Source organism: Orbicella faveolata, unplaced genomic scaffold (genome assembly GCF_042242905.1).
Source record: "Orbicella faveolata isolate gen_17 unplaced genomic scaffold, um_ofav_v1 contig_47, whole genome shotgun sequence".
Lineage (NCBI taxonomy): Eukaryota > Metazoa > Cnidaria > Anthozoa > Scleractinia > Merulinidae > Orbicella > Orbicella faveolata.
In genome coordinates, this window is record NW_028301577.1 from 4,644,204 (window position 1) to 4,670,998 (window position 26,795).

Sequence of the window (26,795 nt, forward strand, 5' to 3'; positions counted from 1 at the left end):
GTCGACATACTGGTCGGTGGCTATTAGCGCGCAAAAACTACTTGAGTTTTGGCGGGAAACAGCCTCACAGCTTGACTGCTACCGTGTGGCCTCGAGGCCATGTCGTTGGGGAAGAAAATATTCCTACATGAAATTCCTGCTCTGCAACAATAGACGAAATATAACGCAACATAAGTGTTGGTCTCATTGTTGGAGGAGGAGGAAATGAGAGGTTTATTATATATTTGGGGTTAAGTAACGTTTCAGTTCAAGGGGTTAAACAGCGGAGGCCTGGTTGTAGATTGGGGTTGCGAATATTTTTGTTCGTGTGAAGGTTACTTTAAGCCGTGTGCCGTTCTTCATTCAAGCCACAGTGGACATTCATTGACGTGAATAAAAAGCTTACCTATGATATGAGCAGTTTCGCGTGCTACAGGTTCTCTGTTTTAACTGGACCTAGAATCTTCCGTTCAACGATCAAACGCTTTGCCACGGCGACACAGAAGACTTTTTTGGGAATCAGGTAATTTTGAAAGTTTCATTTGTAATAAACTCCCCGCATACAGCACAGAGTACACTACAATTAATACAGCAAGTATTTTTAGGTTGGACTAAACAAAATACCTTAGTGGCTCATACATTGCTTGAACCGTTATGTAGTCTATTTGTCTTCATATCATTAAAAATAAAACGAGGTAATCGCTGTTTGAACAGCTTAGACGAGGAAAACACCGTTTTATGGCAATTAGTAAAATGTATGCGCCGTTATCAGTAGCTACTTGAGATCGTGATTTATTTCCCTTAGTATTCACACCTGTCAACTGAATGGTCTGAAATTATTTAATATATAAAGTCTTTCTCTGATATCTAGAATTTACCGTCTATTATTTATACTGCTTGTAGTTTTTGTTAGGTGTAAAAGTGAGTTTCAAGTGTCGCAAAATCCGTGACATGAAGCAACAAAGAGTACAGCTGCACACTTGCTCTAAGGACTCCAATATTGAGGTAAGCCAAACCAATCCACTGCTATCCATTTGTATTTCTGGATTAAGGAAATAGGCACTGGGAATGTCTTTCCCAAGAACACAACTCCTGACTGCTGCCAGGTTCCCAGACCGCAACTGTTTAGGTCACCTCTGGAGTAAACATTTAATTACGTTTTATCTATTTAAGGCCAACAGTGGAGTCAAAATTTAAATCGCTTTATGTATTGAAAATGTCTTTGGAGAATGATACATCGATGCAGTTTTAGATTGCAAAGATAATTTTAGCATGTTATGCAGACACTGTTGGTGCGTCACCCACTCCACCCTAAGGAAAGAAGGTGTCCATGCATTAGAAAACTATTACCTCTCGAAATATTAAAAATAGATAACAAGAAAACAAGTGTTAACCTTGTATCAATTGTTGAATGAGTGCACGTGGGCGCGGTTGTTGATTCCCTGTTTGGATGAGAAATGTGAAAAAAAAGTCTTTAAAAAAACGTTTCTTAGCGATAGTGGAAATGACACATTTTTACTCTATAAAAATACTTCTTATGACAGAAATTACAGTTGTTGATTTCGTTTGTTTGCATCTTGCCTTGCTTTGCTTTTCATGTCTTGATGAAAGACTGACAAAGATACTAACTACTTAACAACCGAGAGTGAGGTCGTTACGGGAAAATCTCAAACTGAGGCCTTGCCGTATTGACCGAGCGATAGCGAGGTCAATACGGCAGGCCGAGGTTTGAGATTTTCCCGTAACGACCGAAGGATCGAGGTTATTAAGTTGTTTATTATATGGCTCATCAATAAAGAGAAAAATCATTCGAGCGGAAGTCGTCAATTTACATCCGGCGATGCGCGCGTTTACCGATTCATTCATCGTCTCAAACCTAGGGCAAAACTACACAGTCAGCGAATTTAACCACTGTATTACGTATTCCGTTAAAAACACTCATTTCTTTACGGAAAAGTCACTGTCACAGCCTCAAAAACGTATTTTAGTATCGTGGTACCACAAGTTGATGGGGAAGTTTTTCCGACTTTTGGGGCGAAACGTCAACGCATATGGAAAAGACAGCAAGTGCTTCAAAATTGTCCAAACCAACCGTCTTTCGGTGAAAGAAGATACTAATGCTTCAGAATGGACTGCTCAAAATAAGCTTAACTCGATCTTCGCATTCGCTTTCGACAACATATCTTCGCCTTCTTCATTCTGGGATTTATGGATGAACATTTCAAGCCTTGTGAACGTCTGCAGTTATCAGAAACACTGCTACCGACAGAAACCGCCCGATTGTTTACATCTGATGATCCTGGAAGCTGATTTACACTTGCTTGTGTCAAAGCGAGGGAATCTATTTGACGAGAACTTTGACGGAGTTCAATACTTCGGTAATTGCTGTGACTAAGATGATAACTTATAAGTTTCTTTGTGGTGTTCTACTCAGGATGCATGGCAGATCTGCCGATGGTGTTTTTTACTTAGCGATTTTAGCTATACTTAAGACTAGGCAAACTTTGATTGTTTTTCACTAGTGCCCGCCAAGGTGACCGACTGGTAAGTCATCTATATAAATTTTATTAAAGAAATATCTCTAAACTTTTAGCTACTGATATTCTCGTACTGATTTTAATCGGCTTTCATCGCTTCAATGCGCTTGAATTTTCAGAACCGGGCTCTTCCTAATTTGCATAATCCGTAATCGGCCCGTGGGCATTACGGGAGAATAATGCCCTACCATTTAGTGACAATTAACCAATAAGAGCGCGCGTTATATCGGCCACAAGCCAAAGCCATATAATAATATTAATTAACCGTTATAACTGGTACTTAATGAGAAAAAAATTCTTCAGAACAAGAAGAAACTCTTGGCAACAGCTATTCTCTAAAAAAGTATCAGTTCAGTATTTTCATGCAATTTTTTAAACACGTTTATATTTAAACAAATTTATTCTCGGGAGTGAATGTGTATTTGCAATGGCTATAGTCAGTTTACACATCAAATTACCGCAAGGTTTTGACGAATAATATCACTTACTTAAGTTATTTATAAAAAAAACTGCTGCGCCTGTTAATACCGTTTTACTCTGTAAATTTTGATTTTTGTAATTGCGGTCATTTTATTGGTGTCTAGTTGTAAAACCTTTTATAAAGCTATCAGTTTGCCATTTTGTGGCAACATGTATTCTTCGAGAATAGCGGGTTTATGTCGTTTGTTTCATGAATATCGTGGTTTTCAGTTTTTCTTTTTTTTATTTCGTGCTCACTGATGCGAAAATCCCACAAGGGGCTTTAAAGCATTTTTAAAGGACAGACGCGGAAAACTTTATGCAAATTGTGTTTAATCAAGGAAAGCTTTCATCTCGGCTCAATCTATTCCCTGTATTTGTTTGTTCAACGTGTCGGTAGTGGGTGAATATTTGAGTGGGAAACCTTGAACAATTAATCCAGGAGTATCTCCTGCTTCGTTTCGTCGAATCAAACGGAGAGGAACTGTCATGATTGAAGAATGAAAATGTAAACAGCTATACTTAACGGCGCGGAAATGGATGAACCTCAACACGAAATGAGCAGTGAATTACAAGACGTCTCCGACGCGTCCGATACAAAATTGACGGTTTATTCCGGTTAGTAAAATTCTAACAACTATTATTATGTTGATGTCGTTGTATGAGTAACAAGTGACTAAACGTGGTCGTTGTACAACAGTTTATCCTGTTAGCAGGCTGAACTTATTTATAGAACGCTGCATGTTAAATGAGGTTCATAGTGTGGGAAAGCGATACGGAACGGTACATCAGTGTTTTGTCGGTAGAATTAAATCGAATGGACTTCAGGAACTTTGCACGTGTACATGTAGCTGTATAAGTTTTGATGAGTTTTAACGAGCTATTTATAAACGCAGTTAAAACGCGCGTCACTTGTATAGGCTTTCTTTTTTTGTAACTATAAAATGAATTTGTCAGTTTCGCTTCGAAGCACTTAGTAAATTATAGGAAGCCGGCTAATATATTCTAAGTGACTTTCCACGTTAAAAGGCCCATATGAAGTGATTTTTGTTTATAAATTTAGCATTACACTCCGTGGTTGTTAACTCGTGTTTTTAGACGGGTCGGCTTGTACAAGATTCTCCCAATCTTAATATTTGTTCAATGCTACAAATACAGTCATTCAAATCAGTCTGTGAACTTAGTTAGCCCACTGATCCGAAATGACAATCGTGTCGCATCCAACTAAATAGTTCGTCACAACTACATCGTCAATTTTAATTTTAACAGTCTTGTTCCAAAACGGTATCATTTTTACAAAATAAACCTGAGTTTTGTTGTCAGGAAATATTTCGAAAATTTACGAGACCGTGTTGTTCAAGGACAATAGAAAATAAACAAACAAACAAGCAAACAAATAACATTGAAAGACTGTAATAACGCATTATTTTAATGTAAAAATACGGGCATAAGTAAACAGGTACAGTTTGGAAAATTTACATTTTATCCGTCAAGAAAAATCCCTGACAACTTGCTACAGTTTCGTGCAATGACTTGTTACAACTTGACTTTCGCATTGAAGATAATATAAGTGGGTCATTCAATTATGTTTTAACAAGTTATCACCATCTCCATATACCTGTATGATCGGCAAGTCCTGGTTACCTGCCATACTTGGAGTGCGCTATAGAAGACTTCCGCCATCTTAATAAAGCGTTACACAACCACACTCTTTTAGCTGTAGAAAAGAAATTATTTTTGCTGACTTAATCTTGAAAGAATCTTGAAAGAATCCTGAAAGCACTATAGACAAAACTAAACACTCCCAGAACCATCAGAAAGACCCTCGACCTCTCAGCACAGAATGGTCGTACCTGAAGATCCCATATATCTCCGAACGTCTCAACTACAGGATCACCAACATTTTCCGAAAAGAAGGTATACCAGTACGGGTCGCGCACAAGTCATACACCCTCAGACGAGCTCTCTCTCAAAACAACACGGAACGGACATGCACGAGGGCCAACTGCCCTATCTCCAGCACCAAATTGTGCTTATTACGCAACGCTGTTTACCAAATCACATGTAACAACTGCAACCAATACTACATCGGGAGTACTACACGCTTTATCCACGATCGTGTAAGAGAACACCTGAACAATGACAACTCCTCCGTGAAGAAACACATTTCAAAGTGCCAAAACAAAGTCCACAAAGGCAACGAAATCAAGACCATTGGACTAGAAAACGACCGCGCAAATCTACGACTGTTCGAAGCGATTTACATACGAAACTACAAACCTGCCCTCAACTCCCCAGAGGAATGCAGCGAATTCGCGGACCTTTTATTCTAATAATTATTTTAACATATCTAGAGACTCTTTGTACTTTGACACTCGCTCATTAGATCACATCATTCGTTTTTATTCATATTTGTATCTTATTTATCTCATGCATTTTACCCTCCACATTCTTTCGCTTTTCACACGTTTTTACTTTATATCTGTATATAAGCCTTACGCGGAATATTTTTTCTTATCCCTGATGATGCCGTAGATCGGCGAAAGCTTGGATTTTTAAAAAGATTTTAACATCATTTTACAGTAGTGTAAGGCCTCACTTGAACTTTTACCACTTTCATTATAGACTTCTGTGTTGACTTATTCCTGTTCAGCTCTATAAACAAGAGTGTAGTTTAAAAATGTAGCGCCACTTACTCGGCAAAGAACCTAGAATGAGTTTTCCCGCGCTCTGCGCTGATTAGTTTATTTGCTCTGAGTTCTCATTGGTTGATTCTGTTTTTACGTTTGTTCTTATTGGCCATTTTAAGTGGAACCCCGCGTTAGGACCACCATGTGAAAACCACCACCTCGTACTTTTTAGCCGAAGCAAAACTAATGGGCTAGGAGGCCATAGCGTTTTTCTCGCTACATTTTAATACTCTACAAATACGACCACCAGGAATGTCTGATGACATTAAAAACTGGGAAAGTTTGTGCCCAGTTACAATGAAATGAGTCCCCCGCTTATCCGCCTGTTCTGCAGGCTACTTTGAGTTCATTATTACACTGCGAGCAGGAGTCGATGGGGGGAATCAAAATTAAATTCATGACATTTAACAGATTAAGTGAAGCCTGCAGCTCTGACTGGGGAAAACTAAATTGTGTATTCCCGTAAACTTGGGCGGGCCAACTAATTCTCCGACAGTTCTGCAAGTAGGATTTGACACTTCAAAGATCAGTTTTTGTTTCAGCCTTTTACATCATTCTTTTTAGCTTGTTGTCATGTGTCAGTTTCAAAATTTGTTAAAAACAGACAACACTGGATAAACGATCATGTTTTTTACTTAACATTCTGCCTTTCGCAAACTGCATGTTTGATACATTTTTACACTTTGTGTCTGATGTTCCGAGCAACAAAGGCGTTGCTTAGAAATCTGTCAACTTTCAAGAACGTATTTGCGTTTTTTTTTTAAAAATTATTCATTCTCAGTTTAGTGTTCAATTTCATTTCAAGTGCGTTACAGGTGACCGACAAGAAACTTGCTTTTCTTTAGCAGAGGAAGATGACGCTAATTCTAGAAGGACCGATATATTAAAGAACCTTCCTAGTCGGCAGCTGTCACTTTGGCAGCGACAAGCAAGAAGGAAAATGCAGGGCAAAGACCGGCCGAGATCACACGATTACGAGGCTGTAAATAACGAAGATTCTGACGATGAGAAACAGATGGACGAGGCTACAAGCTCAACCAGAAAGAAGTTCGAGCAAACAGAGCCCTTGTCGGTGAGACTTACGAAGCTGCGAAAGAGAAGGTAAAGGACAACTTATAATGTACAATTTTTATAGTAAACATAAGAGGTTCTTAAAATAAATATTGTGTGTTTTGTTCGTTCAGTGCTGGAAGTCGCTTTATGAATTAATTTTAATACAAATTTAATTACCACTGGGAAGCCACTTCAAAATAGAAGCGTTTTAAATTCTCACTGTGAATTTAGCGAAAGTGAGCACTGAATGTATTGATCAGAGAAAATTGTTCAGTTAAACAGTCTGTTGATTTATATTTATTTGTCTACTTTGTGCTTTCGTCTTTAGGAGTTCGTCATTGTCCAGTACCCCACATGGTCTCTCCTCTTTCACACAACTACGACTTCATATCGCAATGGTACGTTTTAAAAAATTGTGACTCTGTGAAGGCATTTTTGAGTTAAGCGTGCGGTGATTGGGGTTCAGTTTTAAATCAGAATAACAGAAAATAGAAAACAGTTTCGTGTGAAACTATGGAGAAACGTCGAACGTTGTAGAATGCATTCACGCCTTTTTGCGTGCATGCAAGGTACTATTTTTCATTATAAGACAAATTCGTAAAGTAGAACTGGAATTACAATCAACCTGCTTTTTCAAGCTAGAGAAATGAACGTAACGAAGTGGGGTATGATTTTGCCTTGTAATTCTGTAGTTCTTGTGCCGTATCGTGGTAATTTCCCGAGGTACCAGGATGTGACAGGGGATGTAACGAATTCAGTGTCAGTCTTCCGTTGTGAAGTTCTGTCATTAGTGACATCTGTCAGTTTGTTTAGACACAAGTTGTCGAATTTTGCACCGTTGCAGGTGTTTCGTGCGGCGTTAATCAGTTTCACGAGTTAATGAGACACTGAGGCTGTCGAGATTATCACTTTCAGGACATTTGTCATTTAAAATGAGGACTGGAGGTGCGAGGAATTTTTCTGGGTTTGTGTGGCTCTCGATTTTGGGATTTCTTTGTTATAACACTTTTGCGTAGAATATACAAACCTTAGTACGGTTTGAGATTCTTGCAAAATAAAAACCGTTTATATATGATTTTGGCAAAACAATTCTCTCGATAAGATTTATAATCAAAGAAAGGCGGTATATATTATACATTAATTGTGTGGAAGGGAATATTTCATACATTTTGGGATATTTTTTCGGATATGGGACGTTTTTAGTTTAGGTTTGGTCCCTAGGGATTTTTCGAGGTCTAGTTTTCGATGAACCACGGTATTGATTTTTGATTAAAGCTTCATCAGTTCTAAACCCGAGCACCCCTTCGGCTAAAATGTCCTCGTATCTGTTAGTTTTAAGTCAAAAATTATTTTCAGTTTTCAGTTAAAACGTTTGGTCCTTTGGAAGTTATTCTAATGATATCCTAAGTTGGTGAAAACTACTCTCGGTAGACTGTCTTGAAGTAGACTTTCGTTCGCCTTTCCTTGGAAAGAACACATAAAACACGTTTGGTTGGTAAAATAGGAAAAAAACTCTGCGATTTATTCCATATTTTGTTTGATCGAAACGTATTTTGTGTACGTTTGAACATGGTTAGTAGAGTACTAACTATGGTTTGAATGGCTCCAAAAATGGTGTTAATTATTATACGCTTAGCTCAGTTAGTGTTGAAGCTGAATAGACCATTTTACAGTTGTCTGCTCAGTGACCTGGACTTTGTATGGCAGCGAGGCTAGAGTTGACCTTGTTTTGATACAGACCTCAGTGCTTTTGTTGTGTAAAACAAGTTGTTCTGATGCTAACTAGGTGCATTTACATGACAAAAGCAGTGAGGTCTGTATCCAAACAAGGTCAACTCTTGCCTCGCTGCCATACAAAGGCCAGGTCACTGAGCAGACAACTGTAAAATAGTCTATTCAAGAGTGTCATCCTAAACCTTGAAACTCTTTCACTTTCAGAATTTTAAAAGATGTTACGGTGCCAGCAAGGAATTTGTAAACTCGTATGAATTATGGAGAGGTCACTTCAAGGAAATAGAAGGTGAGCGCACATGGTGGCCTTAGTTTGTTACAGATTCTCCTGACTGGTACTGAAAGAACTCTATGTTAATCACTTAGGAGAATTAAGATCTCGAGATTGGAAGTGAAATGGAAAAAGATATATATATATATATATATATATATATATATATATATATATATATATATACTTAGTATGCCAGCTGTTACGGTGATTTTTGGTGAATTAGACAAAATGAGAAGAAAGAGTGTATGCGATAATTAAAACAACCCCTCAGTAATATTTTGCTACTTTGGTTACTGTATGCATATTACTGCCAAATTTCTTTTCTTAGAGATGTAAACTTATCATGCCTCCATGTTAAAATGAACTGATTTGTTACTGATTCCATCTTGTTGTATTAATTTTGTTGCCAGGGTCATTTGGAAATGGAGTCCTGTCTTATTTCACGTTTCTCAAATGGCTGCTTCAGTTGAACGTCTACATTTTCATTCTGACTCTGTGCTTCGTGATCATTCCTCAAGCCATCAGCACAGGAAAAGAACTCCCGTTGAACCAGACTCCTCAAAACGCCTCCAATACGACAATAACCTCATCCAGTTCCTCAGCCATTGTTCCAACAACTGTAACAGCATCTCCCGCGGTAAGGCGGAGAAGAGACGTGGCGCCCAACGCCACCGAAGAAGAAACTGATCGGAAATGCCATCTGGTGAAACCAAATGATTATTCCCTTTATACAAACAAGCCTTTTGCACAACTCCTCACAGACTTCTTTTCTGGCATCGTAAGTTGGCATGCCTGTCAAGTCGCTGTGATATCTTAAGATATTTTACCGACTTTACTCATGCAAATGTAGATGTAGATCTGTATTTTATCTAATACAGTCGTTTTGCAGTTTGTACAGTTAACGGCGGACGGAAATCAAGAGTTAGTTTGTTCACTGACGTGTTTTCTGTATCGTAAGGGTGACCCGTCTGTACTTTTTAAGATAATGATAAAGGTAAAGTCTGTCTTCAACCCCAGTCGGTTACCATGACGATGTCGACACGCAAGAATAATCCATGAAGGGCTAACCCTATAATATGTCTGTCACTTACCCTCTTAATTTGACCATTTGTCACCTATTTTCTTTAGGACTTTTCCCTCTTTTATACTGAATAACGTTACCCGTAACACGACATAACATGTCTTCATAGTGGAGACAGTTTGAGCTTGGCAGTTTTTTCAAATAAGTCGACAGTGTTGATAGTTTCAATCCATTTGAGAGAATATACAAAGTAGTTTCAGCTCAACTTTACTAAGTTTGGCGTGTTCACTATGTCGGACCATAGCCCAACGACTTTCTATCTCAGTGACACGAGACCACTTTCAGTATATTCAATAAATAATTTAGTCTTTTAGCTGGCTACGTCACGGTTTGCGCGTCTTGAAAAGTTTAGCCTAAATTTTTCAAGTTCTTCGCTTGTAATCTGTGTCAATCTTCTCCATCCTTAACCATCCTTGTGCCGTTTTGATTTATTATCATCTCTTTGGTGTTTTTCCAGCTTGGTATACGTGGCCAAAATAACTCGAAATACCGTGAATAAGCTCCTTTAAGTGCCCCGTTCTATTTGAATTGTAGGGCTGGATCAACACGACTTTCATGTTCTATGGAAGGTACTCCGACAAAGTCTTGGTATTGCCGAGTGGTGAGAAGACTTACTACAACATGCCGCTGGCCTATTTTATAGTTGGCTGTTTCTGCTTTCTAGTCATTCTTCTTTCCATCTTGTGGAGGTAAGAGTAAGACATAACTTTAGCCTAAATTCTTTTTTTCTGTAGGAAAAAAAAATATGGCGGCTGTACATTTTATCACATTACCATTCAAACCTTACACAGCCCGTAAAGTATAAGGAAAGCAATATTTTGCAATATTTGCCTTTCCTACGCAGTAGAATAGATATTTCCGATCTGTATATTTGAGTTGTGCGATTGGTTCAAGAATTTCGCTCAAGAGATAGTTCTAACTAGTAAGTGGTTCAATCGACTCGTAAAACCAAACTGTATGTACAATTGATTGTTTCAGTGCTTCGCAGATATTTGAGGAGAGTTACGTAAAGGAAGGTAGTAAATATTCTCACACGTACGCGAATAAAGTGTTTGGCGGCTGGGATATGTGCATCGAAGACGAAGCTGCGGGAAAATTGCAGACTATGAGGATCGTCAAAGAGATCGAGGTAAGACTGATACGTTCTCTCTTTTTAAAGGCAACACTGTACAAATTTACTGTATTGGTAAGTCTCTTGGAATTATTGTCTCTGCGGAAGCAACACGGACTATTTAAACCCTGAATAATGTATTTCAGTATGTTAGAAGGCTTAGACATGTAGCTTACATCTATTTGTAAGAAATCTGGAAAAAAATGTTCTATTTTTCTTTTAGAAACGCCGCGAGAAAAGAAAGCAAAATCACTCGATTTTTTTGTGAAAATGTAAATACTCTTTTCTCCCACCATCATTGCGTCAACATTGCGCACTTCCTTAAGCCTGGTTTTTACTACTTGTGCGACATAAGCACAAGCACGAGCACAAGTACAAGCTTAAGCATAACGGTAGCGAGGACGCCGAAGTAAGGACGTAAGCATAAACAAGATGGATAATTGCCTTATTTCAAGTTCCATACCTCCTGAATACAGTAAAACAGAATGGAGGACGATGCTTTTGCCTATGCTTATGCTTATGCTTAGAGCAGCGCGTTCTCACTTGACATAAGCATAAGCACAAACACAAGAAGAACAAAAATGTTTGTTCTGCTTGTGCTAGGGTTGTGGGCATCTTCACTAATGTTATGCTTATGCTTGTGCTTGTTTTTATGTCGTAGTGAAAACCAGGCCTTACAGGGTGTTTTTAATACTTGATTCATTTTTTTTTAGGTTGATCTTGCAGAAGACTTAAGACTTGCGACTTTGGCCCAAAGAACAAAGAAGGAAATCTATAAACTGTACGCAATAAGGATTCTTGTCAATCTGATTGTAGTTGGGCTGCTGGGTGTGTCAGCGTACCTTATTTTTATGGCCAGTCAGTTGTCCGTTACGGTAAGAAACAGTGAAATGATGAATTGCCATTAACATAAAAGTTGGCTAAAAAGCATGGTCATTGTTTATAGCGGCCCAAACTTTCGGAAACCGTGGTTATGTCTCATAGCTCTTGTTCATGTTGACAACATTGACGTCATTTTCGATCACGAGCGCACTGTTGTGATTGGCTCTCCACTCCATGTTCGTTTGCTTTCGTTTTTTTACGAATGCTGCGAAATGCGCCTTTAACAGTCCCTTTGACTTCACGTGAACAAGCGTCATTTTGAGAGGATTACTAGTCTTCGGTTATATTATAAAAACGCACCCCGTGTTTTTTTTTCTTTTATTTGTTTATTTAAATTATTTCTTTAAGCAGAGTGTTTGTCACATTTTTAATTCATGTTTCTTTTTTCGAGGTAGACTTCGCAAGATAATCCGGATTTTAAGGCGTCAATTAAGACAGATTTCATTCAATTCTTGCAAAGCTACGCTTCACCAATCACACTCTCCGCCTTAGGATTCATTGTTCCCAGTATATTCTTCTTCTTTTCCCGGTTGGAGAACTGGAGCCCAAGAGTCAGAGTCAACGTTGACTTGGCCAGGTATGTCACTGGTGCTACGTCACCGTAAACGAGAGTGCTAACGAGGTTGCTTCCAAATATGGTACGTCTATAGCGCGCGTATGACTAGAAAAAGCGGGAAATAGAAAACATAGGTGAAGGCGTTCTTCTCACACATCCCTTGTCAATTACTTGCATGCGCCAGTTATTTCCCTCCGTTGTACTCGATCAAACTTCCGCTAGTGTAGCTATTTCCAACCTTTGCCCTCTATTTTAACCACTCACATCGAAGTCTTGATTCATCTTAGACTAAACAATTGGTGAGCAATTTGTAGTGTTCGGATTGCTGGATTTTCCTTTGGGAACCCAGGGGCTCTCATTAAACTGTTACAAAACAAAAACCAAACCAAACCGCCTTCTGTAACATCTTTTTCCTGCAAATTTTCAGAACCGTGCTTCTTAAGCTGGCTTCAATTGCGGTACTGCTTGTTTCGCTTTACAATCGAATTAACAAGACCTGTATGCTGGTAAGTCAGATACCGGTATCCTCTTTCTAGTCATACTTCATGTTACGTGTAACTCCTTCAATTGTGTTGTAGAATTTGGGTGGCTGTAGTAGTCGTAGCGATATTTCGTCCATTCTTCCGTCAGTCAGTCAGTCCCTCAATCTTTGTTTGTCTGTCTGTCTGTCTGTCTGTCTGTCCGTCAGTCACTCTGTCAGTCAGTCAGTCCGTCAGTCACTCTGTCAGTCAGTCAATCAGTCAGTCAGTCAGTCAGTCAGTCAGTTAGTGAAAGATGAAAGTGCCTATTTTAAGTAATGTTAAATTTTAATTTTTTGCCCATTAGTGCTGGGAGAATGTCATTGGTGCAGAAATGTTCAAGTTGATATGGACTGACTTTTTCGTCACAATTCTGGTTATCGTCGTAGTCCAAACGCCTCGGAGGTAACGACAGCATTTTATTGCCATTATATACGTCTTTGCTTCGACCATTTACGAAAGTGCTTTACGTTTGTTATTCAGTAACCTCTCAGTAATATTTTTGTTCCTTTAAAGGAACGTTTCGTGTCGTTTACTTATCGTCGTTTATAATTTTTCTTTAGGTATTTTGCTGATTATGTTAGTTTAGGATGTGACCTGGGAAGGAAAATTGGCCGCGCCGAATTCAATCTTCCAAATAACGTTCTGGATCTTGTTTATGGCCAGTCTCTGATATGGTATGTGTATGTGTTCACATCTAGATCTTGTGTAGTAAATTTAGAGTGTTCGCAATTGGACAGTGATCATGCTTGGTTTGTGTACTTAACTGCGAGATCATTCATGTCTTTACGATGATCAATGTATGTGTTTGTAGGAGCCTTATTAAAGGACTTGAAAGAGCTAAGAAGCTATCGATGTACAGCAATACCCCCCCCCCCCCCTCCCCCGGTGAAACTAAGGAAGAGGAGGTGGACAGAACATTTTCTTAAGGTTCAGAAGGCACCTCTATCAAAAGGAAGGAGCTAAGAATCCATCGATGTACAGCCTAACAGAGCATACTAAAGAAGGGACAGGGGCGGGATGAACACCTCGAAATTCTGAAAGCGCTTCTCTCAAAAAGAAGGACCTATGAATCCATCCATATAGAGCCTTACGCAGAGCAAAGTAAGGAAGGCGATGGCGAATACTAAACACCTTCTCGAAGTTCTGAAAGCACCCTTCTCAAAAGTACAAAGATAATATCTTAAAGGGGGCAAGGAAAAAGGCATAGGCAGGAAATGTTATAAATGGGAGATATATCCGCCTAATGCTGCTTTGAACAACCAAGCATCGCTAATTGTACCCGGTCTTTGCTTATGATTAAACCTCGTTACAATTTATTTCAGGATTGGTACATGGTACAGTCCATTTCTACCGCTAATGGCGATCATTAAACTTCTAATTACTTTCTACGCCAAGAAGGTAAGGGCGAGAGAAGTGTGGCCCCTTGTAAAAAGTAGTCGATCACAGTCATGTTCAGGAGATAAAATACTGAGGGATTAAAGCTAATATAAGAAGGCTAGATTACTCTAAAATAATAAAATTTAATAATTCAATTTGATCTAAAAATGATTAAAAATCGCTTACCTGAGTTCATTAATGTTCTTCAGGTGTCGTAGTTTACTGGCCGGGGTAAATTATTCTGAGAGTCAATAGGCAAACAAATATTTCATCCATTCAAGATTTAAATCAGGTTGGTGTAGAGTAGTTCCATTTCCCCTCAGATCATATCCGGCGTTTTAATGTATTAACAATTTAATCCAATTCAGTTTTCAATATATATCGTTTTACCTTGCAAGATTACAAATTTTGAGGCAGAAATCCTTTCATATCAAGCGAATGAGTGATGAATACGTTCTGATACCTCTCTGTTTTTCACAGGCGACCGTAGTTTATAATAGTAGTACCCAAGAGAAAGCTTACCGTGCCGGGAGATCAAACTACTTCTTTATGATTCTGTTGCTCGGCACATTTCTTCTTTGCCTGGCCGCAGTGGCTTATGGAGTAACACAGTAAGCATTACTATTCGAAGTGTGATTAAAGCTAAATATGTTTACAACCACAGGTAGGCTGTTACTTTACCGCGTGTGAGATTAAGTCTTCGATTTACCCACTACCTTCAACCTTTTGAATTCCATTTTATTGCCGAGGGACTCTTATGTAAAAGCAACGAAGATTGACCACATACCAAAGGTACTCAATCCCGGTTAAGAGCCCCATGGGATTATTCTCACAAAACGAATATGACGACACCGAGCTAGTACTCAGTCTTACTCCTCGGTCTCCGAGAAACGAGGTTTAAATTGGATATGACTTTAAGTAGAGACTTATTTTGGTAAATCAAGATACACTGAACTTTTTGTGAACTTCTCATCCTATTACTTGCCTCGTGATTGAAAGGATTTCACATAATGGAATTACAACATTTAATTCAGTTGTTACGTTCTTCATTTTTTCCCCAGGATCCGTCCATCAGAGTTGTATGGACCATTCAGGTGAGTTCTTAACACCTCGAGTTTCTCAGCTCTAATTTTAAATCGTGCTTAAATAAAGGTTGAATATCTGTCTGTCTGTCTGTCTGCCACTGTGGGTTTTTACAGTTCAATAACAAAAATCTCATTACTGTGCTCGTACATTTTCTTTGATTTTCTTGAAAGAATTTGATTCGTTACTGAAGACCTTTAAGCCCAGTACAAAGGAGAGCTGGAGTTGAATTGTGACAGTTGAAACCTTAGTCGTCTTATCCCACTGCGGAGAGCACAAGACAACTCGCAGTTTAGGCTAAATTGTGCGCCAATCGAGTAAAGTTTCTCGACGATTCTCTTGAAAGATAGAGATCTAGAGCAACAATAGACTCGATTTCCGCCTCCTTCTCGAACAGCGGCTGGTAATCAAGCCTAGAGCTGCATGCAGTCTACATGTAAAGAGACCTCAGTTCAGCTTGATATAGCTTTATTCTTGAAATTTTCAGAGGATTGAATGGAGTTTACGACATCATTCCATGGACGGTATCAATTCTTCCTGGCGGATTTCGTGACACTTTCCGCATTCTCAGCTCGCCCGTCTTTCTTGTTGTGCTTGGAGTGGTTATCTGGTAAGCGCTTATGCATGATCAACGTTACGCTCCGTTACGTTTCCTTAGGTTTCAAACTGACGCCTGACTGGTGAATCCTTTTTTTTTCAGTCTTGGTTTATATTTTTTCTATGCCATTGCCAAGGTTTACCGAAGAATGATTAATGGCCTTAGGGAAGAACTCAGTATGGTATGTATACTTCAGCTGGAAGTCAATCTAGATAGTGTCTATATGGTGAAGTCCCGTTACAAGCCGCAATGAATTATGGATATGAACACGCACTAACTTTCGATTTCAGGAAGTGCACCAGGGAAAAGTCTTTCAAAGGAAGGCACTGACGAGCGTTTTAAGTTCTCTTAACTGGTAGCAAAGTGACAATCTCGCTGACAACTTTTGTTTATAAATCAAGGATGGAAATAACTTTAATTCGATTTTTTTAAACCCTATAAAACTGTGCAATAGGGGATTCAGTTCGCAGAATTTGGTGTTACCTACGGATGGACTAGCCGATTCCGTTCAGGGCAAAATGTATTACTCCCTTTCGCTTCATTCTGACATACACCTCGTGTCACAGTGCTTTGAAACTAACTACGCTCCTCACAGTAAGGTCTATTCTTAAAATGTTTCGTGACTTATTAACATACGTTCACCGAAATACTGCTAATCTTCTTTCTTAAAAAAATTCAGTCTACTTTTATTTCTCCCTCTAAAGGAATCCCGAGACAAGAAGTATCTTCTGCAGTTCTTTACAAGTCAAGAGAAACCTTGAATGCCTGGCAATCAATATCACTTTGCTGTAGAAGGAATCCAGAAGTAAACTTACAGTGCAAAGTGACATGCTTCATACCTTTGATTTCGCTCTGCGAAGTCATTTTGCTCGTGGGAAAATGAAAATCAACATATGACATGTCTCCTATCAATTAATTCAACTTAATTTTGTTCAGTGTAACATACTGTTATTTTACGTTTTTTGTAGAGTCATTTTGGGGACCTTTTGTAAAGTCTCTTATGGAAGCTTTGTCATAAATAGTACTAAATAAGAATTGCTTTAACCTAAAGTCAACGCGGGAGGAGACAACGGCAAATAACTGCCACGCAAAAGTCTCAGTCCTCGCGCGGCCATGCTATCTCTCCGCCATTATTATCTGACAATGGACGGGAAGGGATGGACTACTTTCAGTAGTCTGTAATGAACACAGACTACAATGTCTTAGAATTGTAAATTTGGAAGTTATGTGAGCACTTTTCGCACACATCGAAGCAAATGGTCTAAATAAAGTAAGGTATATTTTTCCAAATGGTGCATTCCAACGAGGAACATGCTTTGTAATGGTTTAAAGGAAGTTCTGAATTAAGTTTATTTCGTAGATAAATGATGTGTATTTCTGAGTAAATACTTAGGATCAAACCAGAGTTTATTTCCATAAATATCGTTCATTTTGCCCAAAACAGTTTTTACTCTTGACTGAGTAAATACATGCGATTAGAACAGAGTTTTTTTTTCTTCGCTGTCCATCATTTTCTAAGTCCTGTGACAAAAATCTTTTCGAGGGGAAATATTTTCCCAAAGTTCTGGCCGAATTACCCATTTCGCCTTTTCAAAAGTATTTTAATCCTTCTAAGTCTAAGAAAAATCCCCCAAAATTTCCTTTCCAATCAATCGATATCCACTCGGAGCGTTCCAAACTTCGGCGCCAAAAAGGGGTTTGCAATCTTCGTACAACACACGAACTTGATGGCAACAATCGGAGAGCATGGATCGTCATAGTTCACGTACCCAGCCCGAATCTCTGCTCGGAGCCAGTCGGTCAACCGACGAAAATCGTCGGGCGTGAAAAACAACTGCACAACCAAAGCGAGAACTCCATCGCCTATTGGCTCGTGATGCGCTTTCATCACTTCATGTAACAGTGATGATCTGTTGCCAAAGCTTCCAAGCAGAATGATAGAGGCGGATGCGTTTTTGTGGACGTAACCGTCTCTGGCAAATCCACCTTTTTCTAGAATGCCATCTTTTCCGAATAGCTGGAACATTACATTGGCCATGTAACTGTTTATGGGGAAGTTGATTGTGGCTGATTTGAAAGTGGGTTCAGGAGTCGGTGTTGGTATCTCGTCTCGTTTGAGGTCTGCTTCGTCTGTGAACTTTCCCTGTGCATCTTCATGGGCTGATGAGTTCTTTACCATCTTGGCAACTGGTTCCTGGTAGCAGTGCAACAGAACTAGAAAAAGAAGGCTATTAATTTATTACACTTGTTACAAACATAGAGCCAGACTGATGGCAGTCGCTCTTTTCTGTTGGGTTAGACTAGTGTTTCACCGGCGAAAGCAAAACCATGTCTCGTCCCAATCGCATCTTTTCTGAAACGTTTCTTATCATAATCGCTGCATAATTTCGAGAGAAAAATAGACTACTTGTACTAACAGTCTAACATAAACCCAGGTTCGTACGCAACAATTGTGGGTCGTGGACACAGAAATTTTAAACCAAGGCAGTTATTTGCTCATATCTGGAAATGATATGTATACATTAAGTTTACGGATTCAAAATTACGTCGTGGCTTGTAACTAGTAGCTTCTAGTTAATAGAAGCCAACTTTGAAAACGGCTGGATATTAGGTAAGATTTTGTACTCATGTAAAAGAAAAAGAGACATTAAACTTAAAGAGAAAAAATAAAAGCCATCTGTTAAAGTTTGAGGCTCCTCAGTAAAATTTTACCAGACTGTTTGCTATAAAATCGACCACCAGCTAGGCTCTCTAAAACTTCTTTTTTCTTCTAGCTTAGTGCTCTAGTGGTCTTAGGATCTAGCTTTTATAAGTAGCGAACTGTACATATATAAAACGTTTTACTCGTCTAAAATTAGTCTTAAAGTTGAGTCCTAAACGACATTTGTGTTTCACCGATAATCATTACTATGTATCTAAGCAGGACAATATTCTTAGAGTTGTTTTGAAACGTTTACTCCTTCGAGGGCGTGAGAAATGGCACGGTATTCACTTGTGAAAGACGTCAAGCCAACCTTTGATATCACACAAACACCGTACTTCACTCCGCTGTGAGTGGGTAAGATAGCACTTTTAATAGTTCGGAGTTCAAGGGCCAAAAAAAAAAAAAAAAATAGAATCACTAGAAAGAAGCCGCGATCTATTATAAATATGTGATACATTTTAGAAATGCTACTTACCACTTACTTGAATGGCATATGAGGAAAAAAAAAACGTGCTAGCCGACACATCGAGTTTACAGATTATAATTGCTCGTTTTGATTTTTTGCTGAATCCTGTAGTCACAAATATCGCACGAATTTTTTCGATATAGAGCTTAGCATCAAAGGAAAATGAGGAAAATACACTTCAAAAAGGACGAGCGTCCACATTCAGGGGTAATCAGAATATAGCATTATTGAACTTACATCTAAAGGTGTTTTTGGTGGCTTCGTTGATCGAGCGACTTTCACGCGAAGCTGAAAGCGTTGTCGTTCCTAATGCAAGCGCTGCCAGCAAAAGTGGTAATTTTTCCATTGCCATCGGGCACAAAGTAAAGCTTCTTGTACGAGCGATGTTTCCAGAGCCATGAATTAACACTCAAATTGCCAAAGTCGTCGGTTTCCCTGGATACAAGCACCTTATTGCGAGAATTCCTCAATGAATTTCATTTGATTGTGTACATAAAGTGTTGGGTTTTCTATTGTTGCGCCCCTTCGGGAACGTCGCTTAATTACATCCTCGAGGTAATATTTTAAAAAGAGAAACACTTTTTCATAACTTTTATTTTCACCAGTTGATATAAGAGTCATATATAGGGAATTAAATAAAGAACGCAGACTACGAGCTCACGGTACAACGGAAGGCGATTGATTAGTTGCTTTCAAACAAAAGTGATTACGTTAAATATCATACAAGTTTGATTCGTAATTCTACATTAGAAGTATGGATTCGATTTCATATCGTAATCAGGTTTTACCAAAGCTTAAAACGTAACTGCAAAATCTAAATTGCACAATTACAGCATCTCATAAAAACCAAACTAATGTATCTTTTACTTATAGACCTGTTACATTTTGTTGGCCCATTATAAAAAGGACTGACGGTTTGAAAAAAATACAATTTCTAGACGCTATGCCAAATCTATTAATTTGATTAGCAAAAACCACTATTACGCCTCCGGCAAAAGCATCTCGTGCCCCCAGCCCCCAAGGGATACTCGGGATTTCAAGTAACGGGGATGACCGAATGGGGGCAAAAATCAGCCCCCTCCCCCCCCCCCCCAAAAAAAAAAGAAAAAAAAAATCTCTAGGGATTCCTCAAAATCTCCAGAACTCCCCGGACCAAAACCTAACCCCAAGAAAATCCCTTGCCGAAACGGATGCGATGTAATACGACACCATCGTTTTAAAAATATTAAAGCAAGTTTGGTTGTAATATATTTGCAGAACAACGTGACCGGGGAACAACCACGAATCTTCAGACTATTTTGCAACACGTCAAATCCGGTTTAATTTTCTGCTGGCCAGTTTTAGTTTCAACAAGCAATACCTGGTAGTTTAGTGCCTTAAACAAGAGAGTGGAGGGTAAGACATTGCTTTATTGCACTCTGTCAGTTAACCTTTTACATCAGTATCTTATTTCTCCTAAAATTATCCATAAATATTGAAGTAGAAGGTGATGGGGATAAAGAAAACAATCGATTAACTGGTGGGTATTGTCTTGATGCAATAAATCACATAACAATACATTTTGGCAATCAGTTAGAATGCATATTCTGAGCTTGGGACTTGCAGCCAACTGAGAAACCATTGAAAAGTGACATTTCCAAACCACCTGGTTAATTTGTCTTTTCAGCTTACATACACCCAAGATTGCAAAATCAATTAATTAACTATATCGTTGATCTCAATGAAGAAAAATTTAACTTGATTAACTTCCAAAAACGAAAAGAAAACACTTCATTTCAACGCAAATTTAGCGAAACGTTAAAAGCAGTCAATTGAACGCTTCCTGCGGTCTGTCCCATGACGCTTACATGACGTCTGCTAGACAGCGATGAATCACTTGTTTGGGACCACAACTTTGACCTGCGCAGTACATTTCTGCCGATTTTTCTGATTGACAGAAAGAGAGTGCAGTACGTCTCCTTGAACTTCCGGTTGCTGAGAGAATAGATGAAGGGGTTTAGGGCCGAGTTAAGGTATCCCAGCATCAAAAGAGACGCGAGCAGTTCTTGTGGAACGCTAAAAAAGCACGGTTTACAAAGGCTTAACACCATACTAGTTACGCTGTAAGGAAACCAGCAGATGAACAAGACGCAAATTATGAAGGCAATTGTCTTTGTGGCTTTGAGATTTCTCTTGAAGTTGCCTTGATCGCGCGGAGTCGGGTGTCGGACTATGTGGCCTGGGGAGTTTGCCGCGTCACACAACTCCTGGCAGTTTTTCACGTTCTGAGCAATACGATTAATCTTGAAATAAATCCCGCCGATGATTAGCAACGGTAAAATAAAGTGCAGAAGGCTGCTGAGAGCGGAATACACGGGTGTGATATTAAAGTAGCAATAACCTCCAATGACGTAAGAGGGATATGATCTCCACCCCAGCACAGGCGACAAGGAGAACACCAGAGAGTAGCACCACAGGGCAACCACTGCAACGCGAGAACTCTTCACAGACAAGAACTTCGACTTTCGAAACCGTCTCAGTGGATCACTCAGGGTCTTGTAGCGGTCAATTGTGAGGATCAAGAGGGTTAATATCGATGTAGGCACACTAAACAGGTACGCAGTCGTCCATACAATGCAAAGGATTTCACCGTGTCTCCACGCTCCGTCAAGCAGTAGGTTTTCCGCGTCAAATGGCATAGCAAAACTCGTAGTGAACAGATCGCAGCACGCCAGTGAAAAGATGAAGGACATTGTTGGCGACGAGCGGAGACTTTTATTGAGGCAGATTGCCAAGCAAACCAAACCGTTTCCAAGGAGGGAAATGAAGATTATCAACGAGTAGCAAGCCACAGAAATCGTTACAAACACCGGGTGCCATCCAGGGATGATTACTTGACCCAAAGACGTGTTGTCAAAAGAGGTGTTGTTCATTTTACCGAATCGGGCTTCAAACTGAACCTTTTAATCGAAAACAGCAATAGAAAAGGATATTAGGTGCAATTGTTTACTTTACGTATGACTGAAGATAATTAAATTTAAACGTCGCTAGCTCTTGTCTGAAAAAAAAAACCAGCAGTCGTGCTCAAATGAATAACGTCCCTCTAAATCATTTAGCGCTGTATTCCTGGCATCGTTTAGGCCAAAGCTTGAAAATATTCATAAATAGGTTTTATTACGTCAGGTGGTAGCAAATGTTCGTTAGACATATTTTCCCAAGACGTCACTAAAACGTAAGCATATGGCTTTCAAACGCAGTTTAGAAAAGTTTTTCAAAAAGTGTTCTCTGAGGCGTTTTGATGAAAAAAACTAAAAGCTTTTAAATAGTGGATGGCACTCTAAGTCCATAAGAACACTAGCAATTATCAGCTATTTAAAGTGAATTTCTTTAATGTTTGAACACATTACGAGTATTCATTTGAATGCGTGGTGACAATTTGGCGCTTTTTTAGAGATGTATTTGTTTTCAAGTATACCCGATGTGATAAATAAACCACTATACTAATAATTAAAACTTAAAATAAATAAGCATGCTTTTTCGCTTTGGCTAAGAGAAATGGTTTGGATGAGCAGTTAGTGAGTGTTTTATTACTGTTACAGTACAACCAAAATCGTTCCGATATAAAGAAGGTACATTTTGTTCTTCAGAATTATAAACGTATCTGAAAGGAAGAACGTTCTGTGGTTTAAAGATTAAAACAGAAGCTTGTGCTTAAATGTTTGTGCGCGAATGGAAATGTATACGGAAAAGTGCAAATATAATAGAAGTGTTTCGTTTATTTTTCCATTCGCGCATAAGCATTTCTGATTCGTTTAAAGCTATAGACTGATAGCCGAAAGCTTAATACGTTTTTGATCTTTTCAACCGGAGAATGCTTTTCTTTTAAAATATGTTTTTATCCTGGTTACATTACCCTTTTTATTTACTGGTCGTGAGAATATCAACATTTTTTTCAAAAAATCTTTGACGGTTCTTGTTGATCATGGTATTGGTCATGTATTCTCTGCAGGACAGTTGTTGTTTGTCCACAATTTCCTTATCGCGACATCGATATGATATTCCAGATTTTTGCCTGTTCACAGTCACGCGTTGTGCATGTGACGTTGACCAATCCGCAAACATTTGGATTTGAGTTCCACAATTGGCCTTCGTGCTGGTGGGTTTTTTTTTGGCTGCTTTACCGCGCTGGTGAGACCCAACCGGGTTGAAACAGCTGTTTTGGCTTTCAGTTTGGACTCTATCATGTCGTTGTCGCTTTGAGTTTTCTACGTAGTATTGGCCTTGCTTGCTTGTTATTCTATTTGTCTAGAGCAGGAGCCTTTTAAATAACGTTTCCATGGTTGTTAAATAATATCCGATAAACTGAAAAAAAAAAAAAAACATTTCGTCTTATATTGAAATGAGAGTTTCGGCGTTTCATCGGAGTTCGTTAAGTAAGGGACTTCTCTCAGTCATCGCTGGTTTTCTGAACCTAGGTCTAAACAATTTTATTCACTTTTTCAGTACTGCTGTTTCAAAGACGACTGCTGAATACGCAACTAATAACTTTCTTCCTTAAAGATATATTTCACAAAAAGTCACCGATTTTTGACTTTATATATTCAAAAGCAACCGATTTTAAAAAAGCACCTTGAAAACTATGGAACACGTCCATAAACGCTAAATATGAAGCTGTAGTCTAATGTAGATTCTTTAGCACCAAAAAAAAAATGTTCAATCACTTTTTCACGCTCTCAAATAGTTAAGATTCGTTCCCTCTGAAAAACTTACCTTTTGCCACAGGGTTTCAACAGGAAAAAACGAGCTCACGGTGCACAAGGCTGGCTCCTTGTTCAGCATCATATATTTTATACTCCAGTTGGTAAAACGATATCCGAGACCAAAAACACTTCCGCTTGACATGTACAAATGACTGACATTTTTAATTCTGTAAAAACCGTGCATAAAAGTTTCCGACAAGAAAACTTTGCCACAAATATCAGTTGTACTATTTGCACATCTTAGAACTTTTGAGATTAGGTCAGATAACATGACCACGTTTTTAGCAAATTCTACCTCAGCTCTCATTCAGTTTGATTTAGTTTTTGATCAGTGTAGCGTCTTTCAAACTAAAATTAACGATTTCAATATTCCACTTGGCAGATCGGTCGCTCCCACGCACTATTTTAGTGGAATAAACACTATAAAAATAAACTTCAACACGTTTTCTTTTCATACATTTAAATTAAGGTTGATCTGTATACCACTCGAGCCTAAAATCACGCCCAATTTTAAAAGTATATTTTGTTGCCTAGCTCTCGTAAAACCTTAATTATAGCCTGATTACAGCTCAGGGTTGACTCATAAAACCTTTCATACTTTATCTTTTTCGAATTACCAAAACGTGACCTTGAATTGTAACTGACAGTTCAAGATATCTTGGAATCTCTTTCAGATACTCGATTACGTAAAATAAAGCAATTAGGCTCTCGAAGAAGACAAACATCCTCGCCTTTCGGTTGTCAGCTAATTATTATTGTTAACATGATTTATTTTTATCAAGGCTACTGTTATGAGTGAAGAAAATATGGGGTGACAAGTTCTTCTGACGAAAAATATGTAGGAGGAAAAAGACACGTGATGATGGCATCACAACAAGTTGTTGAAGACAGTTGCGGCAAGAATTTATCTCCGAAATGATCAACAAACTTAAAAGTATACAGTAACAGTTTTCATAGAGGAAACCTTTTAGCCAATGGTTGGTCGCTATTTGACCGGCTAAGACACAAGCCGGCTCTCACTTGCCGCAACTAAGGATATATTCCATTAAGGCAACGCTTCCGGAAAATTCGAATTGACTCTAGTGGAGCAATTAGTTGGATTAGTTGCGGTGGGAAAATTTTCGAGAAAAATGTTTTAATTTTGATTTGATCGGCCGAACCTAGCCAGTAGGTCACAGTCAAACTAATGGTTGGTCTTGATCGGCCCTTGACAAATTCAACTGATCTTTTCTGTTCAATGATTGGCGTAGAAGAAAAGTTTTGGATTTCTTCCGCGACGCAGGTTGGGTGGAGTGAAATAATTTGCTGAGCCCCTTCACTACTGATTGGATTCAGGACTGACAATATAACAGTATTTAATTCTACGTTTGGTTGACCCGTTTCCCTTGTAAAATGTCGTCCTCTATGTTAAGTTGCAGCGGTTCATAATCTCGTTCAACCGGTCAATCCAGATGAAATGATAACCAATCTTAGACTACACTCATGTAGTGTATACTCCGTCTTCAGAATTTGCAGTCGAGTGCACAACACAGGAAGCAAACAGTCCACGAGAATTAAGCACAAAAATAGAAAAAGCTTTTTTTTTAATCAGCTTAAAATGTTTGTCGTTCTGTTTGTCCATTCTTTTGTATTGTTTGCCAACCTCTCACCAGCACATGATTTCTCGAAGGTTGCGTGGATGATACGAGGGAAAGAAAATCAAACGCATGCTTCTAATAAACGTCAAAAACAATATCGTTACAAATTTTATTCTTCTCATGATTGAGGTCGAAAAGACATATTAGCAAAGAAAACCAACGCAGGCCACAAAAGTAACTGTTTTCTTCATTCAGTTTTTAAACATGTCAAAATCAAAATTCAAACAATAAAACCTTTCAAAAAAAAAACACACACACGAAGAAAGAAAAGAAAAAAATGAGACAGTCAACCTCTCTGGAAAAGCATCAAAAGCTACTATTAAAAGCCACAGAACTTTACTGATGAAACTCCGTTGTTTTCACTCCCGGCGAACTTGTTCATGTCAAATACTTTTTGGTATAGTAAAAGAATGATACGTGCCTCCGTTGCTAAAGATATAGAAACTATCTACTTCTTTTTCGCTTTATATCTTTCTGCTGGGCGCAAAAGAAATCTTAAGAACGCTTTCTCTACAAAAAAATAGTATAGCCTGAGTACATCTGCCCCTATCAGTATGAATTTTTTTTGAGCTGAGGGAAGGGGGCGGATGTACTCAGGCTAAAAATAGTACTAAATTAATAATAATAAAAAAATGGTAATAGTTTCGTGAACACAAATAGCTTTCTTAAAACCTTGTGAAGCGTGACCTGAATAAAAATTGCACTGTTTTCAGATCAATTCTGTGATAGCTACTTGTACAATTTTTTTTTATCTCCAGTTAAGAGTCAAACGGTTGTCATGCTAATAATACTTGGTGATTAAGAGAGTCTTTGAAAGGGCTGGCTCAACGCGTCTACCCACGCCAGCTGTCTTGTTTGTGAACTGAACTGATTCGACTGATTCGCAATTTCTATGAAGTTTTGCTGAGATTTATCGAAATAACCCCTCAGCATAAACTACGGTTCGGACATTTCCAAGACGATTCTTGTCTGCACCGAGTTGCGAGTTAGTAGGAATTTCACTGCAGTCAACAGTCACTGTCTTTTCCTTAATTAGATATTCTTAGCACGTAGACATGTTCTAAATTACCGTTTCAATTAAACAGTTTGGCAAATAAAAGGGACTGCCTTCGATTTAAATTAATGATAAGCCTTCTAAGAGAAGTTTCATTTAATTTTGTGTTTGCATGACGTGTCGTCATTTGCCATCATATAGCCACCTATTTCTGTAAATAAAATAGGAAATGCTTACATGGGAATGGGACACACCAAATTAGAGTTCTGCCTAATTACTAGTACTTTTACATTTTGAAAAATGTACAGATGAGTAGAACTGAG

General features: G+C 38.6%; 3 protein-coding genes across 6 annotated transcripts; 1 reads left to right on the forward strand and 2 right to left on the reverse strand.

Moving 5' to 3' along the window:
- Positions 1–1,756: 1,756 nt before the first annotated feature.
- Positions 1,757–17,222, forward strand: LOC110066582 (transmembrane channel-like protein 7). 4 transcript variants are annotated; one of them, XM_089279441.1, is made up of 18 exons: positions 3,202–3,593; positions 6,511–6,766; positions 7,047–7,116; positions 8,657–8,738; positions 9,134–9,501; positions 10,339–10,493; positions 10,783–10,933; positions 11,629–11,790; positions 12,193–12,374; positions 12,781–12,859; positions 13,179–13,276; positions 13,435–13,548; positions 14,197–14,272; positions 14,732–14,862; positions 15,313–15,345; positions 15,822–15,944; positions 16,035–16,113; positions 16,637–17,222. In XM_089279441.1, the coding sequence occupies exons 1-18, from the start codon at positions 3,512–3,514 to the stop codon at positions 16,691–16,693; spliced, it is 2,298 nt and encodes a 765-aa protein (XP_089135567.1). In that variant the 5' UTR covers positions 3,202–3,511; the 3' UTR covers positions 16,694–17,222. The 4 variants fall into 4 exon arrangements, with proteins under 4 accessions (XP_089135568.1, XP_089135565.1, XP_089135566.1 ...); XM_089279442.1 differs by lacking the exons at positions 3,202–3,593; positions 16,637–17,222 and adding an exon at positions 1,757–2,357 and having other exon boundaries at positions 16,035–16,465; XM_089279439.1 differs by lacking the exon at positions 16,637–17,222 and having other exon boundaries at positions 3,201–3,593; positions 16,035–16,465.
- LOC110066571 (uncharacterized) lies at positions 17,193–19,525 on the reverse strand. The gene is made up of 2 exons (XM_020773804.2): positions 19,340–19,525; positions 17,193–18,146 (listed from the first exon to the last, which is right to left on the reverse strand). Exons 1-2 carry the CDS (start codon positions 19,452–19,454, stop codon positions 17,581–17,583), a joined length of 681 nt encoding a protein of 226 aa, XP_020629463.2. The 5' UTR covers positions 19,455–19,525; the 3' UTR covers positions 17,193–17,580.
- Positions 19,526–20,491: 966 nt separating this feature from the next.
- LOC110065812 (histamine H2 receptor-like) lies at positions 20,492–22,020 on the reverse strand. The gene has a single exon (XM_020772982.2). The coding sequence runs from the start codon at positions 22,012–22,014 to the stop codon at positions 20,878–20,880; it is 1,137 nt and encodes a 378-aa protein (XP_020628641.2). The 5' UTR covers positions 22,015–22,020; the 3' UTR covers positions 20,492–20,877.
- Between the last annotated feature and the right edge of the window lie 4,775 nt (positions 22,021–26,795).

Excerpts from the sequence above, each read along its gene's own strand:
- LOC110066582 (XM_089279442.1), top strand. The coding sequence starts at position 1,820 with ATGCGCGCGTTTACCGATTCATTCATCGTCTCAAACCTAGGGCAAAAC. Across the intron at positions 6,767-7,046 it reads ACGAAGCTGCGAAAGAGAAG|GAGTTCGTCATTGTCCAGTA; the intron begins GTAAAGGACAAC and ends TTTCGTCTTTAG. Across the intron at positions 11,791-12,192 it reads CCAGTCAGTTGTCCGTTACG|ACTTCGCAAGATAATCCGGA; the intron begins GTAAGAAACAGT and ends TTTTCGAGGTAG.
- LOC110066571 (XM_020773804.2), bottom strand. The coding sequence starts at position 19,454 with ATGGCAATGGAAAAATTACCACTTTTGCTGGCAGCGCTTGCATTAGGA. Across the intron at positions 18,147-19,339 it reads CACCAAAAACACCTTTAGAT|TTCTGTTGCACTGCTACCAG; the intron begins GTAAGTTCAATA and ends TTCTTTTTCTAG.
- LOC110065812 (XM_020772982.2), bottom strand. The coding sequence starts at position 22,014 with ATGAACAACACCTCTTTTGACAACACGTCTTTGGGTCAAGTAATCATC.